The sequence below is a fragment of the Protomyctophum parallelum genome, assembly GCF_964188405.1.
Source record: "Protomyctophum parallelum genome assembly, chromosome: 14".
In the NCBI taxonomy this organism is placed as follows: Eukaryota; Metazoa; Chordata; class Actinopteri; order Myctophiformes; family Myctophidae; genus Protomyctophum; species Protomyctophum parallelum.
In genome coordinates, this window is record NC_139709.1 from 26,634,904 (window position 1) to 26,659,473 (window position 24,570).

Consider the following 24,570-nt stretch of genomic DNA (forward strand, 5'->3'; position numbering starts at 1 on the left):
CTGGTTTAGCCTAGTGTCTGAAAGTTTGTTCTATTGATGTGCTATGCTCTTACGTGAATCATGTATTTATATCTGTGAAAACTTGGTAAAGCTTATGATTTCTGATTCTGAATATTGCTACTACTAGTAACGAGTGAGGGATAGATTCAAAACAAAGTTTCTCAATTTCAGTCACGTTTTTCATGAAATGTGGATCTACTGTAGCAAATGTGTTAGTAGCACATTATCAGGCCCTCCGGGGATGTACACATCTATGAATGCTCTGGATATTGAAGTGAATTCCAATCTTTAGCGGTTTCCACAGACGAGGAGAAATGAGTCCAGCTTCTTTTAGAGCTGACCTAGGTCTAAGTTAAAGATGATATGAAATTAGTATTTCATTTGATATCGTGACATGTTTCCTAGTGAGACGGGGCTGGGTGCGTTTCAGCCAATCACAGTGATGGGGTGTGGTTGAACCATTGGAGATTCCAACCTCCAGCCAAAACTACCGCTCCAACCAATATGCCCATATACAGGTATGTACATTCCAATACAGTATATGGGCATATACTGATGACCAGGGATCTCCATATATGGACATAAAAGGGGAAAGGACTGACAGATACAGACATCTATATGGACATAAATGGGACCCATGTATAGACAGAAACAGCGGCCTCAACCTCTAGTATCTAGACATACTGCCTTTAAAACCTTGCATTTAGGAGCATTGGTCTTCTTCCAGGCGAATTCTACACCTTATTTGAAACTGTGCTCGCAAAAATAAACAACCCCTCCGCCCATTCCCACAAGAGCCGGTTGTCCCAGCTGGTACACTGTAGCAGCGAGAGCAGTGTCACCAGAGGTAACGTCATCAGTGCTGCAGTAGGACGAATGTCAAGAGCGTGACGGCCACCTCAGTGCCCCGGGAAAAAGCAGCTAAACAAGGCTGGACAGGCACAAAGGGTGGCGTCAAATCAAGTGCAATCATTCCCTTGCCGGAAAGAAAAGCAAGGTAACTGGTCTATGTGACTGGCGACCCGTAGCACTCACCCCTATAGTGAGCAAAATGCTTTGAGAAGCATTACATGTCAAAGAGATGATCAACAGAAAGTTGCCATTCAATCTAGGCCCCTACCAATTTGCTTAAAACAGATCCATAGACTTCGCCGTATAGCCACAATTCTACTGTGTACACTAGTGGTGAGTATTGGCAAGAATCTCACGCTATACGTATCACAAAGAGACGATTGTATCACGATATATTGCAATGCTGCAATACATATTGAGACTAGCTATAGTACAGCAATATCTAGAGGAGTGTCAGAACCGGACTTCTACCATTGGTTTCTATGCATACGAACAGAGCTTTTCTTCTCCAAAAGTATCACGATATTACGGCCTGGAGTATCGATACAGTATTGGGAAATAAATTATCGCAATTGCCCTCTCCAACCTGGAGAGAAAAGACTCCTATGTGAGAATGTTGTTTATAGTATGACAGTAAATCGCTCAACACCACCCTAGTCGACTCGAGACCAAGCTCAGAAACCTCAGACTGAACCCCAGGCTGTGCAGCTGGATCCTGAAAACTGTCAGAACGATGACAGGTGGTGTAAAACTTCTGACCCACCGGCCTTGACCCTCAAAGCAGGAGCCACCCAGGGCTGTGTCCTGAGCCCCCTTCTCTAACCCCCCCCCCCCCCCCCCCCCCCATACACCTACAACTACGTAGCCATGCACAGCTCTGTCAAAGGCTGAAAACACTTTGACATCCACACTGGAGCCACGCCATTCCCACGTGGATCCCCACGTTAATTATGCATTGGGTGTTCTCCGTCTTCATCTCCCCTGTCCCCTATTTCCTTTCGCTCTCATTCTCTTTTAGTGTCCTCTGTGCAGTTGTCATCGTCGCTCTATAATAATAACCTCTCTCAGTTAATTATAGTATTCGGCCCCTGAGCAGGCACGCACACCACCAGACTGAAAGATGGACGGCGTCACACAATGTCCACTTGATAGTGATTGACGTCATTCGGCGTGATAGTTATATTCATTTATGTTTTCTTCCTATGTATTGTCTCCTTGCTCATCTCCGCTGACCTTCCACCCGCTACTCTCTCTCTCTCTCTCTCTCTCTCTCTCTCTCTCTCTCTCTCTCTCTCACAGTGTGTGCATCTCGCTGTCAGAAGTTCCTGATCTCACGGGTGGGCGAGGACTGGATCTTCCTCATCCTGCTGGGGCTCGTCATGGCCCTGGTCAGCTGGGTGATGGACTATGCCATCGGCTTCTGCCAAGACGGTAGGACAAAGACACAGGCAACAGAAAGAGACACACACACACACACACACACACACACACACACACACACACACACACACACACACACACACACACACACACACACACACACACACACACACACACACACACACACACACACACACACACACAGACAGACACAGACAGACACAGACACTGCCAGAATAGCAGGTCAGACAGACAAATGAGGATGTGCAAACAAACGGACAAGCTGAAAGGGAGTGATGTGGATAGAGCTACAGCATTGGTGACATGATCGTGACAGACCCAACTAGTGCTAGAGACAAACAGGGAGGGACAAAGAGGGACGAGGAGGGTGTGTGATGATGAAGGGTAAATGGGACACGTTACAAAGGCGAAGAGGACTCAGAGGGGTCTGCTTACCACTGATAAACACTGATCGATGGGAAAACATGTTCAAGTGGCACAATTATTATTCAAAGGGCTGTGCCCTTGGATTAGCAGTCTGTTGTACCATGGTGTAGGTACTTATGTAGTCGTTTTGTTTGTGTTTGTATTTTGTGTGTGTGTGTGTGTGTGTGTGTGTGTGTGTGTGTGTGTGTGTGTGTGTGTGTGTGTGTGTGTGTGTGTGTGTGTGTGTGTGTGTGTGTGTGTGTGTGTGTGTGTGTGTGCGTGTGTGTGTGTGTGTGTGTGTGTATGTGTGTGTGCGCAGCACAGAAGTGGATGTACGGTGGACTGGACAGCAACATGCTCCTGCAATACATAGCGTGGGTCACCTACCCTGTAGTGCTAATCACATTCTCTGCAGGGTTCACACAGATCGTGGCCCCGCAAGCTGTGGGTAAGACACACACACACACACGCACACACGCACACACACACACACACACACACACACACACACACACACACACACACACACACACACACACACACACACACACACATTTAAACATTTATTTATGTCCACATACTGTAAGAGATACAATACAAGGCCACAAATATGTATAAGGTGCTGTGCAAAATGCAGTCAGCAAGTTTTTGACAAATACCCACACACCCTTCAGGGGTACAAGTATAACAGAACAAGTATAACAGAGCGTCTTCGCCATATTTTGCAGCTACTGATAGTAGAAGAAATTGTACAGAATTTTGCAAGCCGTATAGCTGCTCTGCATCCCAGGTTGTTGGAAGTAGACTGCACCTATAACCTAGCTCTGTGATGTATGGAGGTGCGGCTGGTATTTAATGACTTTGGTCATAAAAGGACACACACACACACACACACACACACACACACACACACACACACACACACACACACACACACACACACACACACACACGCGTATATAAAGGCACACATGTAAGCCACTCACACATTTGTATGCGTGAAGCTGACATGTGCACTCTATGTTTGACTGGTGTAATTGGTTTAGTAATGAACTATAAGTCTCACAAGGGCATGTGCATCAGAGGTCACAGCCACAGAGCCGAGTCCACACCAAGTGTTTGCCTCATGTTAACAAAAGCTTCTAAGAAATTCTAAGAAACATATGCCTGATGATATCGGCATACAGTAGGCTTTATGAATATTAATCTGAATTGTGCCGCTTCAATCAGTCTTCCTTACCCGTTTTCCTTTTATTTCCCCGAACTGTCTGATTATCTTCCTTCCTTCCTTCCTTCCTTCCTTCCTTCCTTCCTTCCTTCCTTCTTTCCTTCCTTCCTCCGTCTTTCCTCTTCTTTTCTTTCTCATTCCAAGGTTCTGGGATTCCTGAGATGAAGACTATTCTGAGAGGGGTGGTGCTGAAGGAGTACCTGACCTTTAAGACCTTCGTGGCGAAGGTCATTGGTCTGACCTGTGCCCTGGGCAGTGGAATGCCTCTGGGCAAGGAGGTAAAGGGCTCCCCTGCAAGTCCAGGCTGTACAACATGACTTTTTAAGTCTCCCATTGTGGTTTAATAATCTCACTTGTACAGTACCTCTTTTACATTGAAGTCAAGTCATAGCTGTTAAATAGAGCAGGATTTATTACTGATAACATTTGGGCTTTTCCATGACATAAGTATTAATTAATAGTAGCAGAATCTGAGGTTTGATGTTAAAGTGAAAAATGATCTATAATCTAAATACTACTCATATTTCATTGACAATACTTTACACCCTTCTAGTTCCAATACACTGTCTGTCTGTCTGTCTGTCTGTCTGTCTGTCTGTCTGTCTGTCTGTCTGTCTGTCTGTCTGTCTGTCTGTCTGTCTGTCTGTCTGTCTGTCTGTCTGTCTGTCTGTCTGTCTGTCTGTCTGTCTGTCTGTCTGTCTGTCTGTCTGTCTGTCTCTCTCTCTCTCTCTCTCTCTCTCTCTCTCTCTCTCTCTCTCTCTCTCTCTCTCTCTCTCTCTCTCTCTCACATCACTTTCTCTTATAGGGCCCCTTTGTTCATGTTGCCAGCCTCTGTGCTGCTCTTTTGAGCAAATTCATGGCAGCCCTTTTTGGTGGGATCTATATGGTGAATATCCTCGCATACAACACACACACACACACACACACACACACACACACACACACACACACACACACACACACACACACACACACACACACACACACACACACACACACACACACACACACACACACACACACACACACACACACACACACACACACACACGCACGCACACACACACTTCGCGATTTATAATTTAGGCATCTGTAGAAGATGCTCTTGTCCAGAGTGACATACAAATTCAAAAAGTGAATTGAGTGTTCACTCAGCATGAACCATAGTCAACCAACAGGGTAAGTGGTCAAGTAATTACTGCCACATAGAGACATATTGCGATGCACAGACAGACAGAAATGCATACGCACACACATACGCACGCACACACACTACACAGCATACAGTATATGCTTCGTCGCAACTCGTCCAAGTTTGTTTGACTCTCTGCCATTCTTTAGGACACACACTCACCCCCACTCACTTGAGCGAGCCACACCGTGGGACAGTACGCCGGAAGAACGCTCCTGCGCGCACCAACAGTAACACAGCCAAATTCTGTGGAAGATGGAGGAGTCGAGTGGTGCAGAGGACATTACAGACATTACAACATTAATTGTTGTCGACGGGTCGATGTGGACATTAGCCATAATTAGGCCAGAGAGTTGCTAATTCGATCAGCGCCTTGCAGGAAATTAAGACTATTTGATGCTCACTAAATGTTCAATATTTGCGTGGATGTGTGATAATTAAATAAATTGGATCTCTTCCTGCTGTGATGTAATATGTTGATCTGGAGGCCGGAGGTGTTCACATTTACTTCTGTCTCTTTCACATTACTGCTGAAGGAAGAGTCCTTTGAGGGAAACAAGGTACGGGTGCACGAGTCTGATGGCTTCTTCTCTTATTGCCAATTCCATCCACATGAATAATCTATGTTGTCCGACCGTCTCAGAAGCTCTGTGAGATGATTATGTTTGATGCCCATCTATTTGTCAGCGCTGTGTCTGATGTTCAGTGAACCGTTGCACCAAGGCATTGATTCTGGTTGCCTTTTGGTTCCATACAAACATCCCATTCCATGATTTAAGCATTCAGTCGTGCGTTTTCAATTATGGTGTCTCTTTTCTCACTGCACACATAAGTCATTTCAACTAAAGTCACGAGCATGGAGGCCTCTCGGCCTTTGAATTTTGTGAACCATTTTGTGTGAAATGTGTTTTGTGTGTATTTTGTGTTGTGTGTACTTGCATGCATGTGTGTATGTGCGTATGATATTGTGTGTGTGTGTGTGTGTGTGTGTGTGTGTGTGTGTGTGTGTGTGTGTGTGTGTGTGTGTGTGTGTGTGTGCGCGTGTGTGTGTGTGCGTGTGCATGTACATGTGCGTATGTGTGCGTGAATGTGTCTCCCCACCTGTATGTGTCTATCTGACTCTGTCCTAACAGAATGAGCTGAGGAACACAGAGATGCTCTCGGCAGCGTGTGCTGTGGGTGTGGGCTGCTGTTTCGCTGCTCCTATTGGAGGTAAAACCATGCAGCCACATAACCTCCCACATATATCACCTAAAAGCCATAAATTAGATCAGAATATGGCCTTGATTCTGTGTGTGTGTGTGTGTGTGTGTGTGTGTGTGTGTGTGTGTGTGTGTGTGTGTGTGTGTGTGTGTGTGTGTGTGTGTGCGTGTGCACGTGCACGTGCGTGTGCGTGTGCGTGTGTGTGTGTGTGCGCGTGCGTTTGTGCGTGTGTGTTTGTTCCAGGGGTGTTGTTCAGTATTGAGGTGACTTCAACATTCTTCGCGGTGAGGAACTACTGGAGGGGCTTCTTTGCTGCCACCTTCAGTGCCTTTATATTCAGAGTGTTGGCTGTCTGGAACCAGGAGGAAGGTATGCGTGCATGGTAGAGAACATGTGCTTCAGTGCCTTTATATTCAGAGTGTTGGCTGTCTGGAACCAGGAGGAAGGTATGGCATGGTAGAGAACATGTGCTTCAGTGCAGGGGTTCTCAACGGTTTTGTCAGTGACGACGCGGGAAAGATTTTGGCGACCCCCGCCACGCCACCCTCCCCACCCCCAATACAAATTGAGTGCTACAATAACCTTAACAATAGAGAAAATACATCATAAATAAATACTGAAACCATTATTATATTATTATATTGGATATAGGAAAGTTTATGCATGTCTTTTTAATGTATTTGTTTAATAATTTGGGGACCCCTCCCCCAACAAAATAATTAGTTGGGGTTTCCCCAGGCTGAGAACCCCTGCTTTAGTGAGTGAAGTTTGCCACATACTGTACATGTAAGGCAATACAATGCTAAAACAAGTACCACCAAATTCACAGTACATTGTTTAGCATGAAATGTATTTGAGCTATATAAATCCCAGTTATTATTATTATTATTATGAATTAGTATAAAGCTTTTAGATTTTAGTATTTCTAGGCGACTTAGTGATCTTTTCTGTGGGTGACAGTTATGACAGTGTCCTCCGAGCAGGCTACACTGATTCATGTATTCATAAATTATATGTAATAAAATGTGACAATTCATTTTGTTTCTTCAGAGACCATCACTGCTCTCTTTAAGACCCGTTTCCGTCTGGATTTCCCCTTTGATCTCCAGGAGCTGCCAGCCTTTGCCATCCTGGGGTTAGTATAATTATGTGTCGCTTGCTGTTACATTTGATGCATTTAACTGACACTTTCACCCATAGCAGTTGACATGACAACAACTATTCCACTATGCTCCGAATGCACTGTTAGGTTCTTAACTTATGACTCATGATGACTACTTTTCTGTATTTGATGTATTACCATGTTTTTTATTCTTGCTTACTGTAAATCGCTCTGGATTAATAAGAGCGTCTGCCAAATGCCTTAATTGTAAATTAAGGATACTTGGACAGTAACAAGTGGATGGAAATGGTAAGCTGGGGATGGAACCAGGAACCTTCCGTTTCCCAATCGACAGTTCTACACCTGATCCACTGCCACCCTGTTATTCAACAGTTTTTGTAGTTGTTATTGTGCCTCACCAGGGACTTTTATTTCACCCATTTTAACTGGGAAAATATGTTTTGTGCTGATTCTCTCCTTAAGGATTGCCTGTGGTTTCGGTGGTGCTCTCTTTGTCTACCTGAACCGACTCATAGTGGAATGCATGAGGAAACAAAAGACCATTAACAAGGTGCTCATGAGGAAGTGAGTATAATTCACGTACAGCAAAATCCTTTGGTAATGTGATTCTGAGTTAACTCACATTTTACTGTGTACTCATTTTTATGTATGACACACATGCACACACACGCTATTAAATTCTCTATGCAAATTAAAATGTCATGAATTCTAGATAAGACACCCAGACACCCATAAGACACCCAGAGAGATAAAAAAAAAAAAACCTTTCCTTTCTTTGCTGACAACAGAGCACACAAGGCTGTGTATACTGTATATTATTTTTATATATTATTTTAACCCGTTTTATTTTTTCTTAACCTATTATACACTAGTACTGTTATTTTATCTTGTTTATATTGAATATGATGTTATTGTCACAGAGTGAGTGACAAATAAAACCTCTTTTGAATGTAACAATGTGTCTGTGGGTAGGTGCCTAGGTGGATTCCATCTTGCATAATGAATGTGAAATCCTTCAGGCATTCACACATCTATTTAAAAAATGTCCATGGTACCGTAGTTCTGCTGAATTGGGCCATATCTTATTCATGGATTTTGGATCTGTCTTGTCAAGTTTAAGTGCGGCAGTCATGTATAACATCCTCTCAGGAACACTTGCAGAGCACACCGGCTCACCCTCATTAATGACCCCACAGTCCGTCTCTCCCTGTCAGGCGTCTGGTGTACCCCGCACTGGTCACCCTGTTGGTCACCACAGTCACCTTCCCTCCAGGGTTTGGACAGTTCATGGCTGGGCAGGTGAGGAAATAAAATAAATCTGTCATGTAACATTGCCTAAGTAGAAATCCTGTCTCGTTGTTATTGCAGTGTTTCAGAATCCGCTTCATTGTCACATCACAGTCTTAAAAGTAAAAAGGTGGGTGAAATTGTTTTTTTGGGCATAGTTCCCATCGTGTTATTTTTCCAAGAAAACAAAGAAAGGGAAGAAGGACGGGGGTCGGACGGGTGTTTGTACTAGTATACCGTAGTAGGTAGAAAGAAAGAAAGAAAGAAAGAAAGAAAGAAAGAAAGAAAGAAAGAAAGAAAGAAAGAAAGAAAGAAAGAAAGAAAGAAAGAAAGAAATTGTACTAGATGTTCAGGCCGTTGCCTGGAAATCAGAGCTCTACATCATGCAAAGATTGGCCAATCAACTACGGAATGGATGTCGCGTTTTGCAACATTTGTTGGCCACACCCACCATCTTCCCACTGTCTACCCACATGCCGTAACGTAAGATAATACCTAATAACGTAAGATAATACCTAATAAAGCTGGATAATACCTCCAGTGACTAGCGTGTATTCACCTGATAGCTATCTGTTATCCTTCTATTACGCTGTATAGCTTGGGTGCAGGCATTTGGTCCGACATACTATTGATCTGACAACGACAACCTACCTCAAACCCTAACCTAACCATAACCGCAAGCACGGAGCAGCGCATGTTAGCCAACCTTAACGCATGTTCGCCAACCTTAATCCGATCGTTTTCCGCATGTCGGTCCCATGGTATGTCGGACAAAAGTCTGCCCCCCGTATAGCGTGTATCCACCTAGCTTTCCTTTGTTTCTATGAAGCTGACGCAGCATGAATCGTTGGTGGCTCTGTTCGACAACCGTACCTGGTGCCGCCACGGAGTGAACGAGGAGTTCAGTCACTACATCAGCCACTCCCACGCCTGGAAACATCCCCAAGTCAACGTCTTCATGACGCTCATCTTCTTCATTATCATGAAGGTGAGGCCATGCAGGCACAAGTTGGCCTGCTTAGGAGGTTTAGATTAAGGTTTGAGTTAATGTGGGGGAATTTAATTAGATGACAAATTCTGTGTGTGACAAAGTGTGTGTGTGTGTGTGTGTGTGTGTGTGTGTGTGTGTGTGTGTGTGTGTGTGTGTGTGTGTGTGTGTGTGAGGGTGTGTGTGTGTGTGTGTGTGTGTGTGTGTGTGTTTGTCTCTCTCTCTCTCTCTCTCTTGCTCTGCATTTGTCAGTTTTGGATGTCAGCCGTGGCTACCACCATGCCAGTGCCATGCGGAGCTTTCATGCCAGTATTTCTTATTGGTAAGCAATTTTCTTCTCCGGCCTCCTGCGTGTTTTTGAACTCTGATGACACGAGCCCTATAAATAACCACCCGTCTTTCATCTCTGTGTGGATGTGTTGGCACTTTGTTGGACAGGAGCTGCGTTTGGCCGGCTGGTTGGAGAGATCATGGCTACCATCTTCCCAGACGGCATTCATGCAGATGGCAGTGTGTATCCCATAGTCCCTGGTGGCTACGCCGTAGTCGGTGAGCATTCATCCCTCGTGCTGCTCCAAATCAACATAACAATAATACTACATTCTGTATCCAATTTGTCCCGATCTCCCGTAGAGGATTTCGTGGATGAGTGGAAGTGAGGACAGGGGTGGTCTGTCTATCCGATGCTCTGTAATTGAAATCACTGAGGGCTGAGGCTATTTATATCAGTCTTTGCGAGCTTATTGAATGTGACGCGATGCAAAAGGATTCCATTTACACTTTTGGGGCTGAAATGAAATGGCGGTGGTTCAGACTCATTGGTTAGCAGGATTCGGATTCTTATGGCATAGTCAAAACAAAAAAAATACAGCATCGCTGTTGTATGCTTCTGCCAGTTTACATCGGTGTCTGTCTAGGATTATATATTACTTGAATTTAATGAACATGATGTTTTTAGCCGTCACGGTGACATCCTTGAGACATTTGTGCCAAAGGTTATGAAATTCCCTCAAGGCATTCCTGGGGGGTGACTGTCCCACTTCATTTGTAATGTAATTTCAAGGCAATCACAAACAATCCAAATGGAATATGAAAATCTGAAATCTATCACATGCCTCCAGAGATAATGTGCATTTTGTACAATATATGTAGGAGAGGAGTAGTAGCAAAAAAAAAATCTGAATAATTCCAAATGGTGGAAAATCTTTAAAAGTAGCAGCAGTTATGGCGCCACCATGAGGTCTATTAGAAGAATGCAGGGTTTTGTTTCTATAGGCCTATACTGACAGTGTGCATGCGCCATGCGGTGACCAATGCTGATCGCTCCAGCTGTGTCTGAGATGAACAAACACACACGGACACATGGACTCACAGACAGGGGCAAACACATAATATATGCTTTTCAGCGTCAGCAAGAATGAAAGGGAAGGTGTACTAGGCGGTGGTGAGTCCAGCTATGTTGTATGGTTGTACTGAGGAAAAGACAGGAAAGCAGAGCTGGAGGTAACAGAGACTCAAATGTTGAGATGCTCTCTGGGAGTAACATGGATGGATAGGAATAGATCGTGAACGAGTACATCAGAGGAACAGCGCATGTCAGATGTTTTGGAGATAAAGCCAGAGAGGCCAGACTGAGATGGTTTGGACACGTACAGAGGAGGAATAGTGAGTATATCGGTAGAACGATGTTGAGGTTGGAATTTCCAGGTTTCCAGAGAAGATTTATGGATGTAGTGAAAGTGAGGACGTGAAGTTAGTTGGTGTGAGAGAAGAGGGTGAGATGGAGGCAGATGATTCGCTGTGGCGACCCCTGAACGGAAAAGCAGAAAGGAAAAGAAGAAGAAGATAATGCTGAAAGATCTGTACATACATCTTCTGTTCATATAATTTCCCCTACAGGTGCTGCGGCGCTGGCCGGAGCTGTCACGCACACCGTGTCCACGGCCGTCATCGTGTTTGAACTCACCGGTCAGATCTCCCACATCCTGCCCGTAATGATAGCGGTCATCCTGGCCAACGCTGTAGCTCAGTCCCTCCAACCCTCCCTGTATGACTCCATCATCAGGATCAAGAAACTACCATATCTGCCTGAACTGGGCATGGGACACCACGAGTGAGTGTGTGTGTGTGTGTGTGTGTGTGTGTGTGTGTGTGTGTGTGTGTGTGTGTGTGTGTGTGTGTGTGTGTGTGTGTGTGTGTGTGTGTGTGTGTGTGTGTGTGTGTGTGTGTGTGTGTGTGTGTGTGTGTGCGTGCGACTGTGCGTGTGGTGGTGCTTGACAGAGTGCTAAGGATGGATCATTGGATCAGTAGATGGATGTGGGTGTATTCTTCCACATGCTTAGATGTTTTACTGTACATTCCTCCATTTCTGTTACGCTTGTGGAGGTGTTTTGTTCGGTTGCTGCTGCTATTTCTGCATGGCCGTTTTGCTGTTTGCTGCAAAAGGAAGCCTGTTATCCTTTGTACTGTACGTCCTCTTCTCTGCTCCCACTTGCCTCTTATCATCTTCAATATTTCTTCATTATCAACTAGAACAAGAACATTACGAGAGGCAAGAGTCTGACATACGTGACATACGTCACCCATGGTGTGCAATGGCCTTAATTCCCTAACTTCTTCTCTAAACTCCTCTCCTTGTGTTTCAGGAAGTATAATATCCGCGTGGAGGATATAATGGTCAGAGATGTGCGCTACGTCACTCTATCCTCCTGCTATCGGGACCTAAAGGAGGTGCTGCTGATTAGTCAGCTGAAGACACTTGCCCTGGTCGAGTCTGGAGGTATAGTATTACTAACTGTGTGCGCGTTTGTGTGTGTGTGATGGCTAGAAAACAAACAGAAATGATACTATACATATATTCGCCATGAAAAAACATATTCTCCTGTACATCATATAGGTTATTTCTTGAAATATATTTTTCTGCCGTAATTTCTTTTCTACAATTCCGGGTCCTTCCTTCCTTCCACCCACCCACAGAGTCAATGATCCTGTTGGGCTCCATAGAGCGTTCTCATCTACAGACGCTGCTCTCCCTGCAGCTGGGTTGCCTGCGGCGTCTGGAGCATCTCCAGAAGCTGGCCAAGGACAACTGCACCCTGGACAGCCTGGACAGCAACAGCACCCCCAGCTCGCCCTGTGCCCACACCCACGACAATGCCACTGCAAACACCAATTCCCGCCAAGCGGTCCGCTTCCTGGTGAGCACCCAACAGGTAGGGTCGGGTTTGGGTGGCCTGGGTTTTAGCGGGAATCAGTTGATTGGCCAATACATGGGTGACGCATGTCCCATGTAGGTAGGTAATGGCACAGATGTACTTGAAGCTGGGTTGAGGCATCTGTTCTGGTAAGTGGTTCTGTACTGTATACTACTGCAGGTCCTCTCTCTCTACATTTATATTAACATATTTCTTCTGTGTTTCTGTGCCTTTACCTGTGCCGTGACGTGCATGTGTGTATAAATATTTGTGTCTTTGATGTGTGTGAATGCTTGCATGGCTGTGTGTGTGTGTGTGTGTGTGCGTGTGTGTGCGTGCATATGTGCGTGCGTGCGTGTGTGTGTGTGTGCATGTGTGCATGCATGCATTTGTGTGCATGTGCATGCATGCATACATGCATGCGTTTGCTCGTGGCATGCGTCTGTCTCTGTTAATATTTTCCCCCTATAGATTTCCACAGAGGAGTCTTCCTCGTTCAACCCAGCCGGGTCCAATTCTCAGCTTCCTCTCAAGTCGGCCTTGAAAACCGTGGCCGCCATCAACACCGAGACACCCAATAGTACCGGTATGTACTCTTAGTCTTAATCACACACATACAGTGTACTCACATTCACGAGTGCGGCGCGTGCCCACGCCACACACACACACACACACACACACACACACACACACAAAAGCAGAAAGCAGCACTCTCCTAAGTGCCCTTCACTTTCGAGGGCACAGAGGAATGCTGAGATTGAGTGAGAAAAGTACAAAGTTGACTGGCTATAGTGAACATAGAGCCACATCATTCATTCAGACTCTGTCTTTTTCAGGCTCCCAGACACTGTCCTGTTCTGAGCAAGACAAGGACCTGCTGGAGGTGAGCGAGAAAGAAAGAAAGAAAGAAAGAAAGAAAGAAAGAAAGAAAGAGTATGTAGGTATGTGTGGCGCATGAGTGTGACCAATGAACATGTTTGTGAGATGTACAGTATGCAACGCACCACGCATGCACGCACACGCACACACCAAAGCTGCACGATATTGACTAAATCTAATATGAGCCATAATGTCTTTAATTTAGTTTTTTATGTGACGCGCAGAGAAAAATAGGGGTGATTTTCGTGGGGTGATCTTTGTGATGTTTGATCTTTACGTATATTGGCCCTCATTTATCAAGCTTGCGCAGACTGAAAAACGTCTGTACACCGAGATCACTTTGGGGATTTTGATTTGATCATACGTCACGTTCAAATCTCACGTCTGGTGACAGGTCATGTAGTCGTTGGCTCTGCATGTCTATGACGGAACCAACTGGTTGGTTCCATCATAGACATTCAGAGCAGCATTCTCTGACCATCTGACAGGCATCTAAACATATGTATTCACTCCAAAAATGTATAGCTATAAAACAAATAATAAACACACAAATATATTATTTGTGTGAAAGGCATATATCAATGATTTCAAATTAAATTGGTGGGATATTTCCAAGTGTACAAGCAACTTAAATTGAACAATTAAAAACAATGTTAGATGGCTGCATCATTCAGCCATTTAAAAGCTTTACTGGCTCTGTTTAGACATATGAGTGCAAACGTGCAAGAGGATTTTGGGGACCGCTGCGCTGGAATATTTTCATGACAAGGAGGGTGAAGCAGACAGTCGAATAATGCCGTAGCTGAGACTGTGCCCAGTGCAAGTGATCTTCATTGTGGGTTTTGGCTACCCTGGACACCAGACAAATCTGCCAATGCAATAAAAGAAAAAAGAAATGCCCCCTCTGCAGATTTGGTGCAAAGGCAGGATTCACAGTTCAGGATGTTTATTAAACTATAACTTAAACTGCCCATAAAATGGGGCCGGCGAAATAAGGACAAAGTATACACGCTGACATGAAATGACGATCTGACAAGGAACTGAACAAACTGGGGTATATAAATAGACAAAGACTAACTAGACACAGGTGAACTCAAAATACAATCAATCACAGGATAAACTAACAGGACTAAGAGGACACAGGTGAAAACACTGACACATCACAAGGTAGGGAACATAACTAGGCAGACAGGAAACACTAGGGACCAAACTACAAAATAAGATACACAAAACCAACAGAGTAACAGAAAACCAAACAGAACAGAAAGACAAGTACAAAGGCAAGAATAGTAAGAACAACTTCCTTTCTTGACTTAAGCAAATACAAAACATAAATCAACCACATAACTATTATGGTGCTTTGCAATCGCCCCGTGAGTTTGCTGTGTTGCGATTACAAAATTTTGACCAAAGTGTTAGCGGGCAGACTTGAGAAGATTATGCCTAAACTAATTCACCCGGATCAGACGGGGTTTATTGTGGGTAGACAATTATCAAGCAATCTTCGCCGGGTGTTCAATATTATTTACCAACCCAACGATATAGAGCCGGAAATTATAGTATCAATGGACGCTCACAAGGCTTTTGATAGGATTGAATATAACTACCTCTTCACCACACTGGAAAAGTTTGGCTTCGGCCCTATATTCTGTTCATGGATCAAGATTTTATATGCGTCACCACAGGCATCGGTACGAACAAATAAAATAATGTCTGAGTACTTCCCGCTTTTCCGTGGTACGAGACAAGGTTGTCCCTTGAGTCCCCAACTATTTGATCTCGCTATGGAACCACTGGCAGTGATGCTGAGGGATACAGAGGGCCTGGTTGGGATACAGAGGGGAGGGCATATGAATAAGGTATCACTTTATGCGGACGATCTCCTTCTTTTCCTCACAAATCCAGCTGCCACGGTACCGATTGCTCTAAACCTTGTTTCACACTTTGGTCAGGTGTCAGGATATCTCAGCTTTTGCTGAGTTAAATCTCAGCAAAAGCATATTATTTCCCATTAATGATAAAGCGCGTCAATTGTCATACCGGAATTTCCCCTTCTCGGTCAGCACGGACAGTTTTGTTTACTTAGGAGTCTGTGTTACTCATAAATATAATGATCTTTTTGACAAAAAATTCAAAACTACACTCCGAAAAGCCAAAGAGGACATGGAAAGATGGGCAGCACTTCCATTATCGCTAGCTGGTAGGATAAATTCGATAAAAATGACTATTATGCCTAGGTTTCTGTTTCTTTTTCAGGCATTTCCATTATTTATCCCAAAGGCCTTTTTCAGGGAACTTAATAAATACACATCTACGTTTATTTGGAATAGCAAAGTGCCCCGCATAAGGAGAGAGTTTCTAGAGCGACGAAAGGAGGAGGGTGGCCTAGCATTACACAATTATCTGTATTACTACTGGGCAGCTAATATCCATATGTTAATTTGGGTTTTCAATCTACCTGAGAATGAATCCCCGATGTGGTTGAGCATGGAACAACATGTAAGTAGCCCGGTATCACTGGGCTCTTTGATATGTGCCCAATTACCTCTAAGTAAACGTCAAAAGACAAATAACCCAGTTGTTCAAGGTTCCCTGAAGATTTGGTCTCAGTTCAGAACCCACTTCAAACTTAAAAAGGCACTTTTCACCTCCCCCATTCGGGCGAACTGCAATTTTGTTCCATCTCTGACGGACCCTTCATTTCAGCAGTGGCATGGAAAGGGAATTAAATGTGTGAAAGATCTATTCAAGGATGGGCACTTCCTTTCTTTTGAGCAAATGAAACGGGATTTTAATATTTCACAGTCAAACTTCTTTAGGTATTTGCAAGTACGTAGCTTTGTTGTAAAGTATTTCTCTTTGATAACTCCACCAAGTACTTGGGTAGACGAGTGTTTGAGTTGGGATCCGGTTGACAGGGGCATAATCTCTAGGCTATATGACGGCATTCAGAGGGTGGCTTCCCCGTCACTTGAACGTGTGAAGGGGGCATGGGAAGAGGAGTTGGGTATGGACTTACCAGATTCTACCTGGCAGATGGCAGTCTCACTGGTACACTCATCCTCAATATGTATTAGACATGGTTTGTTACAATTTAAGGTTTTACATAGACTACATTTATCCCCTAGCAGACTAGCCACATTCTATCCAGACTCAGATCCAGCCTGTGCCAGGTGTGGTCAGGAGTCTGCTACGCTTAGCCACATGTTTTGGTCGTGTCCCAGATTGACTACATTTTGGACAGAGATATTTAATACCTTCTCGTATATTTGTAACTCAACTATAGATCCCAATCCGATAACGGCGCTGTTTGGTGCCCTTCCAGAGGGAATACAAATACCAACTCATCATGCTGAAGCTATAGCGTTCTCCTCTTTACTTGCCAGACGCCTGATACTATTTAATTGGAAAAAAGCAGCGCCGCCATCTCACAAACGTTGGGTGGAGGATGTTATGTCACATCTCAAGCTCGAAGAACTTAAATATACGATCAGGGGCTCCACTCAGAAATATACCAGAGTTTGGCAACCGTTCCTAAACTACTTTGCGGTAGTATTTTTTACATAATCATTGGCCATCTCCCCCCCCCCCCCCCCTTTTTTTTCTTTTTTATTTACCCACTTGTTTTGTATTTTTCTATATATTTTTGTTATAATATAATATAGTTATTGTTGATGTCATCAATGTACAATTTGGAGGGTTTTGTTTTACATTGTTTCAGACATTTATATATATTTTTACATGAATATTGAGTACTGGTGTTGTTGTTGGTTTGTCCTGTATCTGTCTGTTGTCTGTCTTGTTTTATGTTCAAAAGAACTTCAATAAAAATACTTGAATACTAATAACTATTATGGTCAATCCAAATATACGTCCAGTGGTTTGGACCTAAGTCAATGCTCAAATACAAAGGAGGAGGGGTGGGGCGTGACATTTGGTCACGCAAACACAGGTTTTGCGGATAGTTTGTGTGATCCTATGCTGTAAACTCCTTGAGTGTTAATTTAACTCTTAAGTCCATATATACACTCTTTACAGTGTGTCCTCACTGTAGTCTTGGCTTTTCGTTGAACCCTTCTTGTGAGTCATTGACCCTCTCTCTCTCCAAGAAGTGCATAATCAAGAAGTAACTAGGCCCTTCCAGCAACATGTGCTGTAAGTCTTCATTTGAATCTGATGTTGCGGTGAAACAATGTAAGGGTCTAAGGGATAACTTGTGTAATGCGATGCGATCTCTTCTGACACTTTTGTTAATACATCCTCTTTTTATGTTGATTCCTTCTCTCCCTGGTTGGAAGGCCTCTGTTGGGCCGGCATCGCCTGAAACCACGAACCCCAAACGAGTGAGAATCTCCATGGCGGTAAGATTGTTCTACCGCCTAGAGACCGTTGCTAGGTAACCGTTGCCTTGTGAACGAGCCACTAGTGACGGTCGGACCGAACTCTTTGTGATGCACTAGCTTCCAACCATTACAGTAGCAGTGCACAGGGTGAAGAGTGGGAGGGAAAGGTTACTCGGTTCTTTGAACTTCTGATGCCTGATTTATACCAAGGTTGCCCGCTGGTGTCACACACTGAAGAAAGCAAATCCATATTAAAGCTCACAAGCTTCTAATTTGGCCATTTCAAGTGTGCAACACCGTCACGCAAGTATAACTCAGGACTTCAGAACCGCTCTAATTGCCTGCTTAGTGTGTGCTTTTTGGTAGGGACGTAGACCGCAGGTTCTTATGCATGCTTGCCTCATGGAACAAAGTACATATTTCTGTTTCGTTTGCGCCATGTAACAAATAAAGTGTTGACAAAATGTGTCATTGTCTGGGATTTGCGTATATTAATTATATTAAAGTTCACCCTTATTTTCTATAAATTACACACCCAATGAAGCCTTGAATTCATGGAGATTTCTTTTAAGCTTTTGTCGCATTCCTGAGCCAATAATTGGATGACCGGGTGGCTGGTGAGTAGGTGACTCAATTTATTGAGTCGACTCCGCAGAGAGATGCTGCATTCACACAGGCAGATACAAAGATGCGGTCTACCTTTCATTTTCAATGGAAGCCAGCGAGGTGAAGCTACAAAGACAATCCTGACGTTTGTAGTGGCTTTCACCTTTACTTACTGTATATATTTTTTAAGTGGTTCACCTATGTATGAGCACCAGTATGAGTACCAGTAGGGGCGCTGTTGTGCCATGCAGAAACAGAGAGAGAGAGAGACAGTGCTGCACTGTTGCCTGCTAATGAGAGAGAGGGGGGAGTTGCACCACTCGGTTCACTCTGTGATTTTTTATTTACTCAAGTCTTTCCTCACCATCTCTATACATTCCGATTGGGCAAATTAAAAAACTGCATTAATAAACAAAGATGAAGATGTGCACACGCGCACACACACACACACACACACACACACACACACACACACACACACACACACTATACTGTATATATATACGTCTTGGTGTGAATGTTGGTCATGTGTGCAAAGCACAATTTGTGTCTGCAGGACGCTACCGAGGTAGAAGATGACATGACGACAGCAGAGGTGAGAGCTACAGCACGTTGTTGATCAGGGAATGCAACCATTTGGAGCATTCCTAATTCATAATGATGGTTGTGAATGCTCTCCTATGGTTGTGAATGCTCTGCTATGGTTGTGAATGCTCTGCTATGGAACGCTCTCCTATGGTTGTGAATGCTCTCCCCACTAACTCTCAGATAGCAGAATGGGAAGAGCAGCAAATGGAACAGCTTATAGATTTCAAGAACTGCAAGATTGACCCCGCCCCTTTCCAGCTTGTGGAGAGGACATCCCTGCATAAGGTACAGTACAGTATATGGCATCTTTTTCTAAATCAACCCCGGGTTCACCCCGTTCAGTAGGATCAGGATTATCCAGATGTTTGGCATCAAAACATAATCTCCACCTGTGTTTTTGTTTTGAAAAACACCAGAGAGATAGGATCTCCTGGTCTAAATCCCCATAATTCTTTTTTAAATACCCGATTTTTGCATTTAACACAATCTGATTACTATTATCCTGTCAGAAATGTCCCAAAAACTAACAAATAAAATTGGCCCTGAACCTTTGCCTGGCTTTACTGTGTATTTCATTTTTGTAAATTAAGTCTTATATCCTTCCCCCTAAACCAAACCAAACCAAAACTTTTTTTCATGTCTCCTTTATGACTAATTTTAAAATGTTCTCTGTCATCTATATTCACCTTCTACTGTGCCTGACCATCATCCTGACCTTTTTGTCTGTCTGTCCAACCACACAGACTCACACCATCTTCTCTCTGCTGGGTCTGGACCATGCATATGTGACCAGCACTGGACGCCTTGTTGGAGTCGTTTCTCTCAGAGAGGTGAGTCACTAGTCACAGTGTGTGTCTGTGGTAAATGGTGCATTTATATAGCGCCTTTATCCAAGGCGCTTTACATAGCTTGTGCATTACATTCACCCATTCACGCAGGGCTGGTTGGAACCGAGATCCGTAGCGGCCGCCCCACACATGCACGGGCCAAAATGCGTGCGCGATTTCTATACCCATCTATCCTCGTGGAGGATTTAATACATTTTATTTTTGACTTACCATTTTTGTTGAGTGATGCTTGGAGTTGGAGGACGCCTTATGCTTGCACTTTGCAGGCACAAGTAAAAGCCACACTGGATCGCCGGACGTACTTTAATTTAATTCATTCATTTGGCATCAGCATCATCATCCCCCAAATTAGTCCATTTCCATCTGCAAACAACTCGAACGAAGTGAGCCAACTGTCCATCTTGGTCCGAGAGTAACTTTTTAACTCCTTTAAACTCAGTCTTCAAAGTCAAACGTCCACACTAATCCTCGTCGCCAATGTTGTGTGCCTAACTTATAACTTATTAGCTTGTCTTTTCATTCATTTATTAAGTAAGCCACGCTCCTCTCGACTGGTGTGTCTCTACACATTGTGTGTCTCTACACAATTCTGTTACCTGCTTCCTGGTACCTGTTTCTGGTCATGACCCAAGCAACCAATGCACAACAGACTAACAGGGCTTTATTTGGGCGTTGCCAGTTTGGTTAAGTGTGTGATATCCCCCACACATGCAAATAGTGCAGCAAATGAAACATTGTTGTTGTGAGCAGAACAGGGGTGCAAGTGTATTTATTCTTGTTTATTTGTTCAATGGGGAGGGGGCGCCTAGTCACCCACCAGAGATTTTATTTTATTTTATTTATTTGTATTTTATTTCATTATTTTAAAAAATATATGGATCTAAGGACCTGGCGCCCCAGGTGGCTGCGTACCCTGCTTGCAGTTTGGGCCGACGCCTGCATTAGTGCATTCACGCACACATTCACACACCGATGGCGGCGGAAAGCATGAAAGGCACCAACCTGCTCATCGGGAGCAATTAGGGGTTCAGAGTCTTGCTCAAGGACACTTCGACACCAGGTTCAAACCACGGCCACTCTCGTGCGTGTGTGTGCGTGTGCATACCTAAACTGCGTCGCTTGCTTTGTAGTTTTGTAACTTTTGTGTAGCTGCTGTGAGCACAGCATAAACTGTCCATTCAACTGTGTGTGTGTGTGTGCGTGCATGCTGACCTCAGCACAGCACGTTAGACAGCAGCATCTGTTGTTTGTAAACAGCACATGGACGTCACAGGAAACGTGTGAAAGAATTAATATTCTAACAAAATATTCACGTCTTTTTTCGTGAACTAAAATGAAGACAGATTTAGCTCAGTCTTTATTTTGACAAACAAAATTGCGTAACGATTTATTTAATCCCACTTATTGTTATACACGTGGGATTTTATCTCGTCTAGTGTAGTTTTCGTCCTTTGAAAAATGTGTGTTGACGAACGAGGTCTGATTATATTATAATTCCTACCTCTGAATCCTGTGTTATACCTTTTTTCGTACGACTTGTCGCCTGCCGAAAATAACAGATGTTTGAGTGACCTTTGCTGCATGTTAGTTACTCCGTCTCTCAACCCTCTTTCCTGTCATTCTCTACATTCTCTCCTTTCTTCTTATATCTATCTATCTCAATTCTCCCCAGCTTCGAAAGGCCATAGAAGGCTCGGTCATAGTGACGGGTGTGAAAGTGCGCCCACCGTTGGCCAGCTTCCGCGACAGCGGCCAAACCACAAGCGTGTCCGAGGTGACAGAACTCCATAAGCTGTGGAGCCGACACAAGGGGCTCACGTTGCCCCGGGAGCCCACCCCTCCTGTCAAGAAGGACCAGGTGGACGTCCCATACGAGGAAATCCCAGACAGCTACCCAGACCAGACCGAAACTTTGCAGTTAGCGAGCCCCGACGACGAGATCACGGACACCCCGTCTGAAATGGTGCTCCAGGAGAGCCCGTCCTACACAGACCAGGACCAGTCGGATTACACTTCTGAAATCAGCCCCTCTCACACCGAAGAATCGGAGCTCGCCTGTGACTCCCACCACACTCCCGAACCGGAACAATCAGAGCCTGTGAAAGAGCAGGGAAGTCCCTCCTCAAACCAGGACCAAAAGGTCCAATCAGAACATGAGAGTGAGGGCAGTTGTAATTCCTCCCATGCTGAGGATCATTAAAAATGATTAGAGGGGTTGACTGGTGGTCAATGGTCCCATACAGACACGCCTCATGATTGTTGAAGTTTCTACATTTGTAGAGGTCACTCTCGCCTCCAGCTCCAGCCTTTGTGTTAGTGTTGCGGTTTATATGAAACTTTGTGCGTATGTGTGGGTGGGTGCGTGTATGTGTTTGTGTATGTGAGTGCATGTGCATGTGCACATATGCTTTCATGTGCGAATGTGCACATGTGTGTGCCTTGTGGCACTTTGCCCAGCGCACTCCAATCTGGTGTGAATACATAACCCTAAGTAAAGCTTAATTTATGCGATGCTTTGATAGCTTGAAAATCAGTTCTTGTTGGCAAGCGACATTGTCATACTATGGAGTATAAACTAGGGTTGACACTGGGGAGAGAAAGGGGTCAGACACACAGCATGGCCGAAAACTGCAACGGACGAAGGAAATGGTGTGAAGAAGGAATGAAGACTGCATCAATTATGGTATAACACAACTACCTATTCACACCCATAGGACCAAGGCGGTGTAACCACTTATGCCCTAGGTATATACTTCATTGTAAGACAAATAGCAGAAATAGCCAATCTACAGCATGTAGATCTGCTATTTTCACTATTTTTGAAAAATATATATAAAAAAAAAAGATTTGGTATGACTTTTAAAATCTTTGACATTTTTTTGAGAATATTCCCAAAATTGGGACTTGGGGGTTAAAGTGTTGTACTGTACCTGATGACCAAGGTCAGGGTTTGAAACACTGGAGAAGCACATTGTAATTACCATTGATTTAAAGCAGTGGTTCTCAACCTTTTCAGGCCGTGACCCCCCCAAAATAATCCTATTTGAAGTAACTGGGGACCTCCCACCCCGACAAGCACTTGGAATGTAGGAGTTGAAGCATTACATTTTGTTTGACTCGGTTCTATATTATAAATATTCAGAAAATAGCCGCTCTGCAAGATTGTCTGTAGATTGTCTATTTTCTCATGTATAATCTTTTTTACAATTTGGCCAATGTTTCACCAGTTTTTATAGTATAGTTTGTTGATTACTTTTGATGCAGTAATGGTCTTTTCCTCTTCTTTCTTTCTTTTTTATAATCTTTTTTGAGCTAATAAAAATACAAATCTCTTCACTAGGTCACTTCACTGTCATCTGGGTACCCCCCGTAGTCATGTGGGGATCCCGAGCCACAGGTTGAGAACCACTGATTTAAGGTAGAGCACACATGGCCTCATCTGGCTGTATAGGGGCTGATTTGATAAGGGCAACAATGTTTAATGGTGTTGTTCCATGTTTTTTAATTCAGACAGCCAAACTCAGATGTATTAATTGCCTCTACATCTCTGTGAATTTACTGTGTTTAACTTTAGTTTAAACATTTCAAGTATTGACAGGAATGATGAGCTCTAAGTGGTTGAGAATATTACTGGCTATTGTACAGAACATGCTAACACGCAGTCACGCATGCATGCATGCACGCACGCACGCACGCACGCACGCACGCACGCACGCACGCACGCACACACACACACACACACACACACACACGCGCACGCACGCACGCACGCACGCACGCACGCACACAAACACACACACGCACACACACACACGCACACATGACACTACACACACTGAGCAGCACACATTAAACATGCACAAAGATATGTACATGGCCTATAGATATTTATATAAATGAAATCAATATTTTCATACAGTGTTAAATAAAGCCTCCTACATATGGCACAGAAAACATTTAATCCAGCCTGGCCTCTAATGCAATGTTTAGAAATATGACATAACTTTGAAGCACAGTGATAGCTACAGACAGTACAAAACCTCTTGTAGAGCAAAGTGAGTGCTTATTACAAACTCGGTATGACCTGAATCAAATTGCAAATGGATGTAACTTTTGTTGAAGCTAACTGACTTGGCTTCATGCAACACTTTTGAGCCATACTTCAATTGTTTTGTGATTATCACAACATGCCAAACTCATTCATTCTAGGCTGTGTAAATGTGTGCAATAATTTATTGCTGTATTACTTTTGTACGCATATAGAATGTAAAGTATAGTGCTCACAATATAAGATAATGTATGAGGAGTTTAAAGTGTAGAGCGTCTCTAAGCTAACTTGCAGCACATCTACTGTAGTTAAGCAATAAGTCTGTAGTGTATCCCTTTATATGGCCCTGGCCTGTATATGCTTTGTATATATGAAAATATATATA

The 24,570-nt window shown here is 43.9% G+C and overlaps 1 protein-coding gene across 1 annotated transcript in view; it reads left to right on the forward strand.

Annotated features, from left to right (window-relative positions):
* clcn2a (chloride channel, voltage-sensitive 2a) overlaps positions 1-22,337 on the forward strand; it is a gene marked incomplete at both ends in the record, with an annotated part of 47,902 nt that extends 25,565 nt beyond the window's left edge. The window contains 23 exons of the mRNA XM_083782702.1: positions 2,152-2,283; positions 2,978-3,106; positions 4,031-4,164; positions 4,692-4,772; positions 5,615-5,638; positions 6,212-6,290; positions 6,525-6,650; positions 7,332-7,416; positions 7,867-7,968; positions 8,601-8,703; positions 9,521-9,679; positions 9,932-10,001; positions 10,118-10,228; positions 11,579-11,792; positions 12,325-12,458; positions 12,656-12,891; positions 13,345-13,453; positions 13,710-13,756; positions 18,051-18,113; positions 19,258-19,296; positions 19,470-19,574; positions 20,033-20,119; positions 21,810-22,337. Coding sequence (XP_083638828.1) covers positions 2,152-2,283; positions 2,978-3,106; positions 4,031-4,164; positions 4,692-4,772; positions 5,615-5,638; positions 6,212-6,290; positions 6,525-6,650; positions 7,332-7,416; positions 7,867-7,968; positions 8,601-8,703; positions 9,521-9,679; positions 9,932-10,001; positions 10,118-10,228; positions 11,579-11,792; positions 12,325-12,458; positions 12,656-12,891; positions 13,345-13,453; positions 13,710-13,756; positions 18,051-18,113; positions 19,258-19,296; positions 19,470-19,574; positions 20,033-20,119; positions 21,810-22,337 — 2,897 coding nt within the window. The remainder of the gene's footprint in view (positions 1-2,151; positions 2,284-2,977; positions 3,107-4,030; positions 4,165-4,691; positions 4,773-5,614; positions 5,639-6,211; positions 6,291-6,524; positions 6,651-7,331; positions 7,417-7,866; positions 7,969-8,600; positions 8,704-9,520; positions 9,680-9,931; positions 10,002-10,117; positions 10,229-11,578; positions 11,793-12,324; positions 12,459-12,655; positions 12,892-13,344; positions 13,454-13,709; positions 13,757-18,050; positions 18,114-19,257; positions 19,297-19,469; positions 19,575-20,032; positions 20,120-21,809) is intronic.
* Between the last annotated feature and the right edge of the window lie 2,233 nt (positions 22,338-24,570).